This window comes from Labeo rohita, chromosome 9, assembly GCF_022985175.1.
Source record: "Labeo rohita strain BAU-BD-2019 chromosome 9, IGBB_LRoh.1.0, whole genome shotgun sequence".
Classification (NCBI taxonomy): Eukaryota; Metazoa; Chordata; class Actinopteri; order Cypriniformes; family Cyprinidae; genus Labeo; species Labeo rohita.
The window spans coordinates 1,830,629-1,848,541 of NC_066877.1; the positions used below are offsets into that span (position 1 = coordinate 1,830,629).

A 17,913-nucleotide genomic window follows, 5' to 3' on the forward strand; every position below is an offset into this window, starting at 1 on the left:
GCTGTCACAGTCCAACATCCATTGTTTCAATGCTGGAGCAGGGATGCAAGTTAGACAAGAATATCTCAGATTGAGCGATTGAGGTGTTGTGTTGCTGGATGTAATAATAAACATAGTGGTCGTCATTTACTCTTGACATCTGACCCGCTGAAGATGCAGTGGATTAAGTTTGTTTGTGAAGGGAATGCGGCTCCCGATCTACATAAATGCGCAAATCATTCATGATCCAGAAGTGAGTATAAGGGTTTTTTTTATGAATCTCTGCAATCACCTTTCCTAATAACGTGCTAGTTAGCAAGTTTAGTGGCTAAACGTGGCTAAATGCGGCTAAAGTAAACAGGCTCGTCACTTCACAGAGAGAAGAGAGGGGTGGGATGAGCAGAGCTCATTAACATTTAAAGCAGCCTCGACCAGAATGGGATGATTTTTGCTGAGCTGATTTTGGGAAGGTAAAAAGGGTGTTATTTTACACAACCATTGAGAATTTTTAACCAAAGTATAAAATTTAAATTTGTTTTTTGTACTTGTCTGTGATTGCATTATCCGTTGAAGATTAACTGTCTTCCCAAACCATTGTTTTAAATGCATTTCTTGTTTAAGAATTTGGAAAACAGATTTCATAGAATCAGGAAAACATCCTAAAAATGCTCTTAGAAGAGAATTTATCATTCTGTGATGTTACGAGAGCAAAGAATTGTTTTTTCTAAAAAGATTGTTCCAGAGCTTACAGTCTCATCCAATTTCCAAGTACTCTACATTTGCAGAATTGTAAAAATTTGTATAATTACTGATACTATAACCATATTTGCAGGTTTTTTAAATATCTGCTTACGCCTTCACAGGGGTTTAGGGGCAGAGCTGGTTCTAGATCACAATAACATGCAGGCAGGGGCCATTTGTGCTTTTACGGAGCACACTTTAAGATTTATCTTGACATATTTTCAGGAATATATCTATTAACTACGCACATCATAATCTTTTTAGACAAGTACCAGATATGTGTGTCATGTCATTAATATCATTAATGTGATTGAATTTGTATTAAACATGATCACAATTGAATAAAAGCAATGTAATTTACTTTACTTAATTAATGCTTGCATTTTCGAATAAATTATATAGCCTACAAAAAGCAATCAAAGAACCTTCACATTATCAAGGAACTGAGGCGTTTCAGCGTTGACTCACCTGAAGGCCTCTGATTGGCCATTGCATTCTTAAACTCTGTGGAGTCATGTGTGATTGGTTATAATGCACAACGCTGTAAAAACACGTAAAAAGAAATATGATGCAATATGAGCAGATCTAAATTTAGTGCTGTTTAGACGGTGGCACTGGCTCTCCTGGCCCACCCCAGAACCAACCCTGTTGAGGGGTAGACCTTCACGGAGATGTTTTACCTACAAATTGTATGCTTAGTCTCTCTTGTACAATGTTTATGAACTCTCAAGAGATCATTTTGGATTTGGTAGAGATATAGATGCAGAGGAGATACAAAAATACACAGATTCAGAGAGAGAGGAGAGCCTCACAGAGGGAGTGTCAGGTGGCAGTGCGTCATTGATATATGGCAGTCCACAGAAACATGGCGAGATCAACCAATAGGATTCCGTCTCCTCTGTGCTGTGATCTTCGGTCCGCAGTCACATGGGCAGCACTAATGATGCTCAGTAAATCTTTCATTTCAATATAAATAACTGCGTTAAAAAGAAATTAGACCAAATGTCACCCCTCTCTTCAAATGTCTATGACTTTAACCCACATTTCTTTTCCTCTCTGCTTTTATCTTCGTATCGTCCCAACGTCCAGCACTGTGTCTCACAGATATTTTTAACACTGGAAACAGACTTCCTCTTCTCAAACTGCTGACCCAACTCTCACCCCCCTCTCTCTCACATATGGGTCTTGGCTGAGGACACTCTCTTCTGTCCAGGCTTTGGACGCCGTCTGTTCCAGACATTACTGTGACAATCTCTCACACATGCCTGTGTGTCCGATGGGTGTGTCTGATTCTGCTGTTGGGACAACATTCACAATCACCGAATTAAACTTTGCTAGATGCTCTATATGCATATCAACTGTGCTTTATTTATTTATTTATTTATACTAACTTACTTATTTAAACTAAACTTACCATCTGTAGTTCTAGTAAGAAGTAATTATTAGAAATCAAATTTGGCAAATTAATTTATTTGGATTATTCTTTTAGTGCATTATATAGTTCATATTTTAGTAAAAATAATAATAATAATAATAATAATAATAATAATAATATCTAAAGAAAACCAAAAAGAAAAAAGGAAAGAAAAGAAAAAATTATATTAAGAAAATTTTGATAATGATGCAGTGTAATTTTATTCATTTATTTATTTATTTACTTACTTACTTTTCTTATTTATTTATTTATTTATTTATTTATTTTTATTTATTATTTATTCATTCATTTTTTTCAGTTCCTAATTACTTGAACTAAATTTCCCAACAATTCTAGAGATAATTATTAGAAATCAAATATTGCAAATTAATTTATTTGTATTATTTTTTCAGTGAACTACATGATAATTAATATATATATATATATAGCCTAATCTGTCTTAATAATAATAATTATAATAATAATCAGCCAATTCATATTTTACCCCAATATCTACAGAAAGAAAGATAAACAAGAAATTTGAGACTATGTTTGGACAATGGAGCATTTATTTATTTATTTTAATGCACATTTATCTGTGATAATACTTGTAATATTTTTTGTTCCTTTTCTCATACATTTGATTCTAAATGATCGATTGCAGTATTCTGTGGTCACATTTTTTCTTATATAATGATGTATATGTATAAACTACTAAACTGTGTAATTGACATTCGTTCCTGCTTATCCTCACATCTCTCTATCACTTCACACATGTTGGGTTTATTTTGCTGAATGTTCATTATCCTTTACTTCAACTCTGCCCTGAATATAAATCTGTGATATGGTAAATAAGGTTTTGGAAGAGAAGAGTTTTGCTGAGATCACTGGATATGAACTAGTTGTCATACTGACACCCAGTGGTCATGAGCTGTAAACGTCTTCTTTCAGACAATACAGATACTAATGATTCTGCAAAAATGTGTGTAATATGCAGGTATTGAGTTGACCGGTGAGAAGGAGGTGGATCTGGCCACTCAAGTGCAGGAGCTGTTGGAGTTTCTAAATGAGAAACAGCATGAGCTGGACGTGAGCGCTGAACACACACAGAAACGCCTGGAGCAGTGTGTGCAGCTACGCCACCTGCAGGCTGAGGTTAAACAGGTAACACACATGCACTGAATACTCAACGTAGTGGCTCATCACATCCAGATTGAGACTCATAAACTTTATAAATGAGACAGAAATCAAACACAGTCAGTAACTTTATGCACATTCTACTGTATCTGTCTGTTTTTGTATTTGTCCATCTGCCTATCCATGTCGGGGCCAAAAGAGAAACTTTATCAATGAAAAACACTTCCTGCTGCTTGGCTACTCGAAGATGTATATTTATTGTTCTGTTTGCTTCATATTCTTAGTGTAGTCTTGGGATAAAGATTAGGCAGATGTTAGCTGTTGAGAGCAACGGCTGAAATTATTTCCCAAAGATATCCAGTTTAGCATAATGTCCATACTGTATACTGTAGCAGTGTTTCCCAACCATGAAATATGTGTCTTAGATAAGGGAGACATCTGAAATGTGAATTTTTGGTGGTACTCCAGGGCCAGGGTTGGGAAACACAATTATACAGTATACAAAGGGGTGCTTAATGCAAAACTGCTACAGTAATTTTTAAATGTATGAATGGAAATGTTAAATAATGAAATGTATTTTAAACTTTAGTTATTTAGTTATTTTCTTACCAACTAATGTATTTAGCTAGATGTTAAAGACTAAGGTAAGACTTTTTTGTTTGTTTGTTTGTTTTGTTTTTGTTTTTTGTTTTAAAGCACTGGTCAGTTTTGAGATTTCTGCTATTTTTCTTCCATAACTTTTGCTTGCATAACTAGTCTTCTTTTAGTCTAGTGTAAAGAAATCTTTAAGATACACGTTTATGTGTTAGTTTTTTTTTTATTTCAGTTCTTTATATATATATATATATATATATATATATATATATATATATATATGTATATGTATGTATATATATATATATATATATATATATATTATTATTTTATTTTTTTTTCAGTAGCACTCACCAAACTGTTTCTTATTTAAATATCATTTGTCTGATTTATGTCACATGCCATTTTATTCTTGAAGTGATAAAAATAGACAAAATCGTGCTAATGATGTCTTATGCTCACCAATCCTGCAATTATTTGATTAAAAATGCATTAAATATTGTAAAATATTATCATGCATTTAAGTAACAGTTTTATTTTATTTTCTAATATATTTTATCTATGCTAATATATTTTACAATGTGCAGTAACTTTATTCCAGTGATGGGAAAGTTGGTGAATTAATGCACTAATATTTTATTTTATTTTATTTTATTTTATTTTAGAAAACGCTTGTTGAAACGATACTTCTTTTAGGATTCTGTAATGAACAGAAACTTCAAAAGAACATCAATTTAACGTGCCCTTGCATTTAGCAACAATAACAAAATATTGGTTCTCTTAGCTTGCTCTTCTGTCTTTCACGCTCTTGATGTATGACAGGTGCTGGGCTCTAGTACACACAGTCTCATGTGGCTCTCTGTTGGCTCTGTCACTGGCACTTCCTCTGATTGATAATCAATAGAGAGAGATCAATAGAGAGAGAGAGAGACCATGGCTGTGCTAGCTGATTCAGTGTGTCTCTCAGAACTAATCTCATTCTGAGAGCCAAAGTGCTGTCGCCAGGGACGGCCCTAAAGTGTCTGCCACTACACGAGCACTAATGGAGAGAAATGAGCAGAGAGAGTTATGAATTCTGCTCAGTCTCCTCTGGATATCACTCCACACTGAGAGTGTCATATTCACATCAGCTATACAGCTATACATGACAGCTATTTCAGTATAATAGCATACAGATGATTCAACCTAACTTTACCCAAGATCATAGATAGATAGATAGATAGATAGATAGACAGAGATTCACATACACCATGCAGAATCTGCATATGTTTATTATTTTACGAAAATAAGAGGGATCATACAAAATGCATGTTATTGTTTATTTAGTACTGACCTGAATAAGATATTTCACGTAAAAGACGCTTACATATTGTCCACAAGAGAAAATAATAGTTGTTACCTGAATGATCCACAGCTGTGTTTTTGTTGTTGTTGTTGTTATTGTTATGCATTAACAATTAATTAAGATTTAATATTTAATTGCATTAAGCTAGGGGTGTAAAATTTTGAACAGAATGAAGATGTGCATATTTTTCTTATTTTGCCTAAATATCATATTTATTTCATTTAGTACTGTCCTTTAGAAGCTACAGAAGATGTTTCCCTGAAGACAAAATAAGTAAAATATTCCTTCTGGAGCATCAGTGAGTGTTTGAACCTTCTGTAATAGTTGCATATGAGTCCCTCAGTTGTCCTCAGTGTGAAAAGATGGATCTCAAAATCATGCAGTCATTGTTGGAAAAGGTTCAAATACATAAAAATGCTGGAAAACCAAAGCAATTTGTGGGACCTAAAGGATTTTTCTAAAGAACAGCAGGCAGTTTAACTGTTCAGGACAAACAAGGGACTCATGAAGAACTATCACTAAAAAAAAAAAAAACACAGCTGTGGATCATTCAGGCAACATCACAGTATTAAGAATCAAGTGTATGTAAACTTTTGAACGGGATCGTTTTTATACACTCAACTATTATTTTCTCTTGTGGACTATATGTAAACATCTTTTATGTGAAATATCTTATCAGGTCAGTAATAAATAAAAAATAACATGCATTTTGTATGATCCCTCTTATTTTGGTACAATAATTAACATTTTGCAAATTCTGCAAGGTGCATGTACACTTTTGATCTCAACTGTAGACAGATTTCTGTAATTTCAAATAAAGATGTACTGTATCTAAGACTTACTTAAGTATGTCAAAAAGCACTTTAATGTTCAGCTAAATGCATTTAATATAAATGTAAAATGTAATACATTTTAATTGTATTGCAATTAATACTGCATGCAATTAAATGTACAAAAACATTACATTTACTGTAATTCACATGCAAGTATATTATTTCTGTACTAAATTCGCTTTTTAAAAGTATGCTATAGTGTACTTCTTTTGACAAAGAGATAAATAGATTTATTGAATTAGGTCATATTGATACTGTGTGTTGTGTTTCAGTGCTAATCTTGTGTTTGTTGTATTGCATGCTGCTTAGGTTCTGGGTTGGATTCGTAATGGTGAGTCTATGTTGGATGCCAGTATGGTGAACGCAAGTTCACTGTCAGAGGCCGAACAACTACAGAGAGAACATGAGCAGTTCCAGCTCGCGATAGAGGTAAACACACACACACACACACAGGCTCTATCCCTCACTGTCTCTGTTTCTCTGTCTGTACATTCTGAGCATTTTTGTACAACATTTATCTGTGAGACATCTATAGTAACAGCGCTTCAGCCCTGACCTTTACATAGATGAGTGAAATAAATTAAGTCCATTCCCCCATCTCTCTCTCTCTCTCTCAATCTCTCTTGCTCTTTTTTAAGGGTCATATAAAGGAAAAAGAAAAGCAGGAGTAGTTTGATGTGCTGTGTAGACATACTCAATCATGCACTAACAATCCCTCGCCCGTCCAGAAGGACCATTTATGAGTCTGAAATGTTCAGAAAATACTTTTACATTTACATATCAACATCTGTCAACATAAAAGTTGATAATATCACATCTTCTCTGCTCTCTCTTCACTTTTAGTCAAAAACCTTCCTTTTCTTAGCTCTCAGCATAGAGTTTAACACTGAGAGATGTATGGAAGTGATTACTCTGGGAATATTCCAAACAGATCCAGCAGGAATTGTTCATTCATAAAATTTCACAAAGGGATCATAACATTCTCCTGAAGGATTTATGACCCACAGACAGTCTAGAGCTGCTCCGCTGTTTTCACTGCAATTCACAGCTTTTTCTTTTAAAAGCGCAGTATAAACTTGGCGATAAAAGGGCAGATTCTGACCAGTAATATTCACTCTCAACATAGTTTTAGTGTTCAAATTTTTTTGTTGTCCGAGACAAGCAAAGCAGAGGAATGACTCATGCTTTCTGCTATCGGTCTGTATCTCTCAGTACAGTAGTCCTGACATTTATCACAGGACTTGGCATCGGTCTCTATTTCCTGCTTTGGACGAGGTTCTACCTGCTCGACTCTGCTAGTAAATGTCCGTAACTGACTATTAAAGATAGATTTATTTTTTCCTTCATCATGACAATGCCAGCAGACAGAAAACAGGCGGCGTTTGACTGCAGAAAACCTAAAGCTGTTAGCGGTCAGGGATGGGAGGGCCCCGCTAAAGATGCTCAAATGATCTACTCTAATAGTTGTTTACTCTTAATTATCTGTCTCATTTAATGCTTGTGATTTAAAGTAAAGAGTGTCCTCCTTTTTGTAGAACATGTGGAATTATGTTCACAATAGAAGACTACCATATGCTTACTGCATGCTGCAGACTATGTAGCTGCACTGTGCAACAGTTAAATAAAAAAAATAAAATAAAATAACTTACAATTCAAGTTTTGATGTATCCCTGTTCTTGAGCTGTTGACATTCTGACTGTCATTTGCAAACCAATTGATTAATTTACTGGTTAATTGAAAAGAATCAGACATTGCTATAATGTCTCAAAGCTCTTCACTGTTGACCTCTGAGCTAAGGTATACTTAACTTACTGTTCTCTCTCTTTTCTCTTCCTGCAGTCTCTGTTCCATGCTAACTCTCTTCAGAAGACCCATCAGAGCGCACTACAGGTGCAGCAGAAGGCCGAGATCATGTTACAGGCTGGACACTTTGACCCTGAGGCCATCCGCAGCTGTGCTGAGAAGGTGGCAGTGCACTGGCAGCAGCTCATGTTAAAGATGGAAGACAGACTCAAGCTGGTTAACGCCTCCGTGGCCTTCTACAAAACATCAGAACAGGTGCTGAGAAACACTAACAGTTGATCATCTTGGGTTCTGCCTCACTTCACCATTACTGATACAACTCTAGAAGACTTACAGTACTACAAAAGACAGTCAGGTGTCCCAATATTAGTTTCAGTGACACATTACCAATGTGAAAAAATGTGTCCTATTTGTGTTAAATGTGCACTTGTAGTGTACTTTAAACTAACTGCATACTAAAGCACATGTAAAGTACTTGATTATAATTGTAACTGTTGCATATTATTTGATATTATATTTAAATTTAGTATATTTTGCATGCAATAAAGTGCAACATAATTATCATTAGATGATATGTAATTACGCAGTGCAAGTATGTAATGTAAGCATATTTAAATACATGACATACTAATTTAGTTACATTAGATTATTTTAGCTTTATTAATTTTAGCTGATTATTTTTACCTTTTGGCTGTACACATTAACCATACTCAAAAAACAATGCAATTATGAAATTACAGTATATAGATGAACTTAGTCCTAGTAAAGTGAGTGCAGTTTCAACAAATTTCAACTTATTTCATTTAATATAAATTTTAACTGTAACACTTTATAATAAGGTGTCATTTGTTAACATTAATGAACAATGAACCATACATTTATTACCCTATTAATCGTTCATTGTTTGTTCGTGTTAGTTCATAGTGCATTAACTAATGTTAACAAACACTACATGCTAAAATTAACATAACTGAGATAGAAGTATTGTTCATTCTTAGTTCATGTTGCTGTAACTGATGTACAGTAGTTAATTAATGTTAACTAATGAACCTTATTCATTGTGGTAAAGTGTTACCATTTTAACTATAATACATTTTAATTTAATTGTAAATAACATGCAATTAAGCATCTAAAAACTTTACATTCAGTTTGCACTTAAGTATATTTCTTTGAAGTAGATTATTTCCTAAGTACTCTTTTTTTTAAAAAAAGAGTTTCACATTTTTGCTAGCGAATAACTGTTGACTATGAGATGCAAAGTGGTCTTCTTCCAGGGGACACTTGATGGTTCAAAACCTCTCCATTGAACAAAAACCATGCTGTCTAGTCTGGCAAATAATTTCATAATTTTATAATAAAAGATAGCATTTTAATTTAAATTATTATTAAAAATAATTAGAAAATGTTAAATAAAAAAGAAAAAAAAATACAGTGAATTTATGAAATCTAAATAAGTAAATTAATAATAACACTGAGAAACTATTATAAAAAAAATGGAAATATGGGATCAAGAGAAAATTATTATTTATATTCATAATATCTGACCAGATAGTGGCATGCTGGTGACAGCTAGTTCCTGAACCCATGCGAATGGCTTATTCACAGGTGTGTAGCGTGCTGGAGAGTCTGGAGCAGGAGTACCGCAGAGATGAGGACTGGTGTGGAGCTCATGATAAACTGGGAGCTTCAGCAGAGACGGATCATGTTCTGCCGCTCATCAGCAAACACCTGGAGCAGAAAGAGGCTTTTCTCAAGGTCACTACTGAACAGCGATCTCTCTATCAGTATCAGTCATCCCAGATTAAGTTACCAACTTCATAATAACAATACAAAAGAGTCTCCTGCATCTTACGGTAGAGCAGGGACGAATTAGAACCTTTAGATCAGAAGATTTCTGATTTAGATCTTTAAGGACATGAGAAACAAATTCAGTCCACGCTTTTGACCACATGTCTGTTTTGGATTTGTAAAGTCTGCTGTGTTCTTCAGGCATGTACTCTGGCCAGGCGAAATGCTGAGGTTTTTCTGAAATACATCCATCGGAATAACGTCAGCACTCAGGGAACATCTAGCAACACCCGTGGCCCTGAGCAACAGGTCAAAGGTCAGAGCTCGTATTCTATAACGTCAAAGCCGATTATGTCCGTCTTTTCATATTCCCATTCATTTTTAGCTTTAAATCCTTTTCTCTCACACAACATTCTTCATTTATCCAGTCATTCATTTATTAACGTTAAGCATGTGTCGTGTGTGATGTGTTGTGTTTGTACAGCCATCCTGAATGAACTGCTACAGAGGGAAAACAGAGTTCTGCATTTCTGGACCATGAAGAAGCGACGTCTGGATCAGTGTCAGCAGTATGTGGTGTTTGAACGCAGCGCCAAACAGGTGAAAACACTGAACTGTGTGTAGACTCACTCTACTGTACTTTTTGGTTTGTGTATTGACATTTATTAGTATGAATGCGTTTGTGATGTGCTTTTGTGTGTTTGTATGCTCTGTCCTTCGTAAATGTGTGTGTGTATTTGTGTTTTTGTTGTTTGTTTGTATATTTCATGGTGTTTGGATGCTCATGATAACTACAGAAGAGAGCCTGTTGCTTCAATTTTCAGTTTTTAGCAGAAAGCTCCTGGCATTGAAAAGCAGTGCTGCAAAGCTTGTCTGAATAAGTCTGCGTCCCATAACAATAAAGGCCTGTCAATCACTTAATATAATTCAAATTATAATGACATTCGAACTCTTGACGAAATTACTGTGGCAGACAGAAGCATAACAGTAAAAAAGAGACTATGACAATCACCGTATCATTATTATTTCCGTATCATCAACATAGGTCGGTCAGTGGCCTACAGTCCACAGCTGTTCAGTTTGGAAGTGAATTTGTCAGTCTATCTAATGAATACTTAGGGACCTTTTACAGAAGACACATTCTTGTATTCTGCCTGCTATCATTTTTAATAATTGGTCACATGTGTTAGACATGTGTTTTTCTTAGACATGTACAATGAAGCAAATGCAAAATGACACACTGTGTCAAACGAAAACATGTCTTGAGACTTCTGCATTCATTTCTGTGTTATTGTGCTCCATCTAGCGGTTCATACACAACAACTCCTTACTAGCTGCACAATTTGCTAAAATGTGCTTTTATTTTATTTTTTTTTTAGGGCTGGCAAACGATTAATCGTGACAAAATAAACGTTTGAGTTTGCCTAATATATGTGTGTGTGCTGTGTGTAACTGTTATGTATATATAAATACAAGCAAATTCATGTATATATTTAATAGAAATAGGTTATTTATGTACAATAAAGCAACAGGTCAAAGGTCAGAGGCCCTGAGCAACAGGTCAAAAGTCAGAGCTCGTATTCTATAACGTCAAAGCCGATTATGTCCGTCTTTTCATATTCCCATTCATTTTTAGCTTTAAATCCTTTTCTCTCACACAACATTCTTCATTTATATAAATTCATGTATATATTTAATAGAAATAGGTTATTTATGTACAAATTATTTGTATTTATATATAATATAAATTCTATAAAAAATTTAACGAATACATATAATTGTAAATATTTCATATATATATATATATATATATATATATATATATATATATACATGAATTTGCGTGTAATTATATATACATAATAATTACACACAGTACACACACACACACATTAGGCAAACTTTTATTTTGTATGTGATTAATTGCAGTTAATCGTTTGTTAGTCCTAATATTTTTATATGGTATTTCAAACTTGAAATATTTATTTGCTTTAATTTAGCATTTTTTATGATTATTGTACCACCTTTAGCCTTAAAATAGTGAATATAGATTAGATTAGAGATTAGATTACTTATTTTTAAATAAGATATAAAAAATAAGATAACTTTTTAGCAAGATTTAAGATTCAGTACATATAAAACATAACAGGATTTTTTCAGAGGAAATTTTCAGATTTGTATGCTGATGTTTTTAGTGTTACCACCTTCTCCAGTCATGGCGCTAAGCTGTCCGAGGCTGAACTCGATAATATAGAACATTTTTTAAAAATGTCTAAATAAATACATACATACTTAAATAATCAAGTAAGCTCTGACATATTTGGAAAAATGATGATGAAATGCTGGCAGATGTAGTACCATTACATTACATTCAAATCATTTGTTCACACATTCACTTTGTTCAGTTATTAAATTATTCTATATTGGGTGTTTGTGGTCAGGTGAATGCTTGGTGTGTGTGAATCCCAGACCTCACGTCCACAGAGTGCAGGACATTTCAGCTGTACAGACTGATCTGTGTGTTGATTTGGATTCTGTCTGTCTCTGTGTCAGGCATTAGAGTGGATCGAGGAGGCAGGAGAGGTCTATCTCGCCTCTCACACATCCCCAGGAGACTCTGTGGAGAAAACTCAGGAACTGCTGAAAGAGTATGAAGAATTCCGTGTGCCTGCCAAGGTACAGAGACACAAACACTTCCCCTCACCTCTTCCTCTTGCTTTTCATATTAGTCTGACACATACTGCCACGTGAACTCTTCAAACAAGTTAGTCTCTCTGAGGAACTTTTAAAAGATGCATCTTGTCACTGAGCATAGATGATTGAACCACACACCACTCACACACATAATGTTCATGTTTGACACAGCAAACTAAGGAGAAAGTGAAGATGTTGATCCAGCTGGCAGATAATTTTGTGGAGAAGGGACACACGCACGTCACCGAGCTGAAGAAGTGGGTGACGACAGTGGACAAGCGCTACAGAGACTTCTCCCTGCGCATGGGCAAATACCGCTGCAGTCTGGAGAACGCATTGGGAATCAGCTCTGAGGTACTGGACCTGCAATTTATAATACTATTTAAAAAGAAAATAGGTTTATTAAAAGATTATTCATTCATTCTTTTTTCATTATTTTACGCATTTCAGCAAATGTAGCAGTTTATACAGGCATTCGAGAAATTTGCATATTGCATCCACATGATCTGTGGAATTTTTTGTGAGATTTAATTGTGTGTGTGTTTCAGGATAACAAGGATCTGGAGTTGGATATCATTCCAGCCAGTCTGACTGACCCAGAAGTCAAACTGCGTGACCCCAACCACGAGATCAACGAGGAAAAGAGGAAATCAGCCCGGAAGAAAGAGTAAGTGATCGTACACAGCCTCCAGACAGCAGCTCCACACACACACATCACAATTTCATGCTAAAGACTCTTATAATCGACCTCTTGTTTGTAATGTTGCAGGTTTATTATAGCAGAACTGTTACAGACAGAAAAGGCTTATGTGAGGGACTTACATGAATGTTTAGAGGTGAGTGCTTCAGTTTTATTAATAATACTAAATCCTGATGCCTAAATGTAAACATTTTTTTTCTACTCTAACTTTAAATCTTCTATATGTGAAACTGGACCACAAAACCAGTCAAAAGGGAAATTGATATTTCATACATTTATAAAAAGCTTTCCATTGATGTATGGTTTGTTAAGATAGGACAATTTTTGACCGAGATACAACTATTTAAATATCTGAAATCCGAGGGTGCAAAAAAAAATCTAAATATTGGGAAAATCACATTTAAAGTTGTCCAAATTAAGTTCTTAGCAATGCATATTACTAATCAAAAATTAAGTTTTGATATATTCATGAAAATAAATTTACAAAATATCTCCATGGAACATGATCTTTACTTAATATCCCTGCATGAAAGAAAAATCGATAATTTTGAACCATACAATGTATTTTTGACTATTGCTACAAATATACCCGTGCTACTTAAAACTGGTTTTGTGGTCCATGGTCACATATGTCTGTCTACGTCAAAGTCAGTGATAATCAGTAGTATTTACTCACTTTCCTTGTGTGATTTATTTATTAGACGTATTTGTGGGAGATGACCAATGGTGTCGAGGAAATCCCTCCAGGAATTGCCAACAAAGAGCACATCATCTTTGGAAACATCCAGGAGATTTACGACTTCCATAATAAGTGAGTTTCTCTCATTAAATCAAATATTAATTAGATTTAAATTAGATTAACCCGTAAGCCATTGAACTTTTTATCAGCATACACAGTTTTCTTGTTTTTGCAGATGAAAGAGGTTACTACTATGCTTTCCAATTAAAATTATACATATGCAAATTGAGTATCCCATGTGACATGGAAATGCAGTGATTATGACTCATTTGCATGTTGTTTTGTGTGTTATAGTATTTTCCTGAAAGAGCTCATCAATTATGAGCAGTTACCTGAGGATGTGGGCCATTGCTTTGTTACATGGGTGAGTGTTACATTTGCTTAGGAAATAAATTATGTTTTTGCATCTAAGGAATCCTTTTTTTTCTTTTTAACGAACAGTTTACAAAAACAATTAATTTATTAACGTATAGATTTATATACATAAAATAATGCTTTATTTTATGGTGTCCTTGTTTTACATGTAATATGTACCTGCTATAATAATAACAGTAAATTATGCATAATTAAAAGCAAATAACCCTAAACCAAACCCTAACCATATACTATGTCCATGTTCTTATTTTATTTTATTTTATTTTATTTTATTTCAATAAAGCAATAATTATAACAATCATGAACACTGTGACTATTCAGTGAAATTATATATGGCAGCCAGTGTTGGGGAAAGTTACTTTTAAAAGTAATGCATTACAATTTTGCGTTACTCCCTGAAAAAGTAACTAACCCCTTCAGACCCTGCGTCCATTGAAATGGACATCACATGATTTTTTGTTTAAACCAATCAAATGTTATGTTCTTAAAATATAAGCAATGCCTGGTCACTGATTGGTCCCTGATCAACCAATTACAATGAAGATCTGACTCCTAACTCCTAACTAATCTGATTGAGCTACAGACATCACAAAAGAGAGACATGATAACCAACTAGACAGGAAGAGGAGGAACCCCATATTTTACCTTTTAAATGCAGAGTTATGTTAATGGTAGCCTCATCAACTTGCACTGGTTGTAAAATTAAGACTATAAAATGATAGTATTCGAAGTTATTTTGAAGATCTGTCAGAGTTGCAGAACACAGGATTTTTTTTTAATTTACTGTCCATCGCAATGGACATCAGGTCTTAGCAGGAACCTCATGTATTAGTTGTATAACAGGTTGAGAAATTTGTGCAAGCATTTCAAAGCTAAATAACTGAGGTACAAATTCAAATGTTAATGTTTTATGAACATTGATGTTATTTAATGAAATTAATATTAATATGATTTCATTTATGTCTTCAAAGTGACTATAACCTGTAGATCAATTTTTAATTGGTTTTATTGAAAAACAGCCATAGTGGATGTGAGATCAGTGAATACACAGCAACACACACACTCATACCACACGCTGATGCCTTGATGCTATAATACACACAGTCATATATTTATCAAAACAATCAGCAAGTACACATAAACCCATACATATACACGCAAAGACATTTATACATATACTCAAATTCACCCACTTCAACCAAAAAACACGTTTTTTTGAGACTTCATATCATCTTACCTTTTTTCCACATTCTTACGGCATTGTTCATTCTTACAGTATGTGTTCTGTTCAAAATCTTAAACACTAGTTCAACTATAGTGCACAAATTCTACTTATTATGTATGGTTAAAATATGCAGATTTTTTTTTCTTTAGTCCTGACGTCCATTGTAGTGGACATGAGAAAACTCATTTTTTTATTAGATTTTGCACAAATCTTTTTTTTAAGACTCATTTATATGTTGGAGAGGAACAAATATCAAGAGGACAAAATTTGTTTTGTTCAGTGAAAAAAATTCAGGTCTGAAAGGGCTAATTACGTTACTTAGTTACTTTTTATGGAAAGTAATGTGTTACGTTACTTTTGCGTTACTTTTTAAATATGGGCAGGGCTTGCTTCTTTGTTTTTAATATAAAACAATTCTAAATGTAAAAGCCCTTTTACACCAAAAGTGAAATGAATTCAACTCAGGCTGAAAGAAAAGTACATTTAGGCAGGAGATCACTCTTCAGCTATAAAAAAAAAATCACAAACGTTTATCTAAAGTAATTTTTGCTTATTAGTATGGCTGAATTGCATCCGCGAAGGTCAGCAGCAAAGACACTGGTTAATAAAATGGGATTAAATACATAAAAAAGGATATTCGTTTTATTTAACATATTTAATTATTGTGGGGTTGCGTCATATTCTGAGTTTGCATTTCACTGTTTTTATTCATTTTGAGGAATTTTGAATCTGTTTTTTGTGAGTGAGATGAATTAATGCATGTTTACATTTAGTCTAGAATACAGTAAAATCATGTTTGCTTCCAATTTCCTGACAGGAGACTTGTCAATCAATAAATGGGGAAAAAAGTAACTGGCATTACTTTACTAGTTACTTGAAAAAGTAATATTATTACGTAACTTGTAATGCATTACCCCCAACACTGATGGCAGCTCTTTTTGTTTTGCTTTGATATGCTGAATTAAAGCTTTTATGTTTGTGTTTCAGGCTGATAAGTTTAATATTTATGTGACATACTGCAAAAACAAACCAGATTCCAGTCAGCTCATCCTAGAGCATGCTGGGACTTTTTTTGACGTAAGTACATGAGTTTTCAAACCGTCAGTTTCATACCTTCAAATGTATTTTGTCATCTTTTATATCTTAAGCAATTCAGAGCACTATGTTGTGGTCAGCAGATGGAGGCAGTGAGTCACTGACCCTGAGCAAGTCACTGTATTCAGTTGGTCGGTGTGTGTGTGTGAATAATGCTCTCTGTTTATATATGAGAATTGTTTTTTGTCTGTTCTGAACAGGAGATTCAGAAGAGACATGGTCTGGCCAACTCTATATCATCATACCTCATTAAACCTGTGCAGAGAATCACTAAATACCAGCTGCTGCTCAAGGTACCGCGTGTCTCCCAGACATTTAATGTTTGCTTTAATGAGAAGATCAGATGCTGAGTTCAGTGTGCTGTACAGTACAGTATGTGTGTTTACAGGAGCTGCTGTCCTGCTGTGAAGAAGGCAAGGGTGAAATTAAGGACGGGCTGGAGGTCATGTTGAGTGTGCCAAAAAGAGCCAACGATGCCATGCACGTCAGCATGCTGGAGGGTACAACACCACTGAAAACACAAACACACACACACTTATTAGTCTTTTCCACAGGTACGCTGAAATAAGCCGTCATCCTCTAACATGATGTTTTCTTCTGTCAGGTTTTGATGAGAATCTGGATGTTCAGGGTGAACTCATCCTGCAGGACACCTTCCAAGTGTGGGACCCCAAATCACTGATCCGTAAGGGAAGAGACCGCCACCTCTTCCTCTTTGAGATCTCCCTCGTCTTCAGCAAAGAAATCAAAGACTCAGCGGGACGATCCAAATACATCTACAAGAACAAACTACTGGTATGTAGTTTTACCACTCAGTCTACACACAAACACACACAATATCACATATATCACATACACTACCATTTAAAAGTATGGGGTCAATATGATTTTTTTAAATGTTAATAATAAAAGTTAAAAGTTTTTAAGATAATACAGAGAAGTCTATTGTGCTTACAAAGGCTAATTATTAAAAATGCAGTAAATATAGTAAGATTGTGAAATATTGATACAATTTAAAATAACTGTTTTCTATTTGAATAGATTTTAAAATGTAACTTATTCCTGTGATGTAAAGCTGAATTTACAACAGTCGTTGAGTGTCACATGATCCTTCAGAAATCATTCTAATATGCTGATTTGCTGCTCGAGAAAAATTTCCGATTGTGAATGTTAAAAACAGTTATGCTGCTGGAAATATTTTCAGGATTCTTTGATTAATAGTCGAGATGAGTGAAAAAAAAATCAACAGAATGGGAATATTTGAAATCTAAAATATTTTTGCAATTGTACATGTCAATTTTAATCAAATTTGATGCATTGTTGCTGAATAAAAGTATTATTAGTATTTCTTTCCAAAAAAGTCCCCAAAAGTGTTTCAATATGGATGAGGTTTTGTCAAAATTGCCCATGTTTATCAAGGTTTGGAAACAAAAAAATCCTCTACATTCCAT

The 17,913-nt window shown here is 34.3% G+C and overlaps 1 protein-coding gene across 3 annotated transcripts in view; it reads left to right on the plus strand.

Moving 5' to 3' along the window:
- The window catches only part of kalrna (kalirin RhoGEF kinase a), a 211,187-nt gene that overhangs the window by 130,346 nt on the left and 62,928 nt on the right, over window positions 1-17,913 (plus strand). For all 3 annotated transcript variants that reach the window (XM_051120073.1, XM_051120074.1, XM_051120075.1), the window contains exons 15-30: window positions 3,132-3,298; window positions 6,353-6,472; window positions 7,883-8,101; window positions 9,452-9,601; window positions 9,836-9,950; window positions 10,119-10,234; window positions 12,188-12,310; window positions 12,500-12,682; window positions 12,877-12,995; window positions 13,098-13,164; window positions 13,730-13,839; window positions 14,062-14,131; window positions 16,355-16,444; window positions 16,663-16,755; window positions 16,851-16,962; window positions 17,067-17,257. In XM_051120073.1, coding sequence (XP_050976030.1) covers window positions 3,132-3,298; window positions 6,353-6,472; window positions 7,883-8,101; window positions 9,452-9,601; window positions 9,836-9,950; window positions 10,119-10,234; window positions 12,188-12,310; window positions 12,500-12,682; window positions 12,877-12,995; window positions 13,098-13,164; window positions 13,730-13,839; window positions 14,062-14,131; window positions 16,355-16,444; window positions 16,663-16,755; window positions 16,851-16,962; window positions 17,067-17,257 — 2,045 coding nt within the window. The remainder of the gene's footprint in view (window positions 1-3,131; window positions 3,299-6,352; window positions 6,473-7,882; window positions 8,102-9,451; window positions 9,602-9,835; window positions 9,951-10,118; window positions 10,235-12,187; window positions 12,311-12,499; window positions 12,683-12,876; window positions 12,996-13,097; window positions 13,165-13,729; window positions 13,840-14,061; window positions 14,132-16,354; window positions 16,445-16,662; window positions 16,756-16,850; window positions 16,963-17,066; window positions 17,258-17,913) is intronic.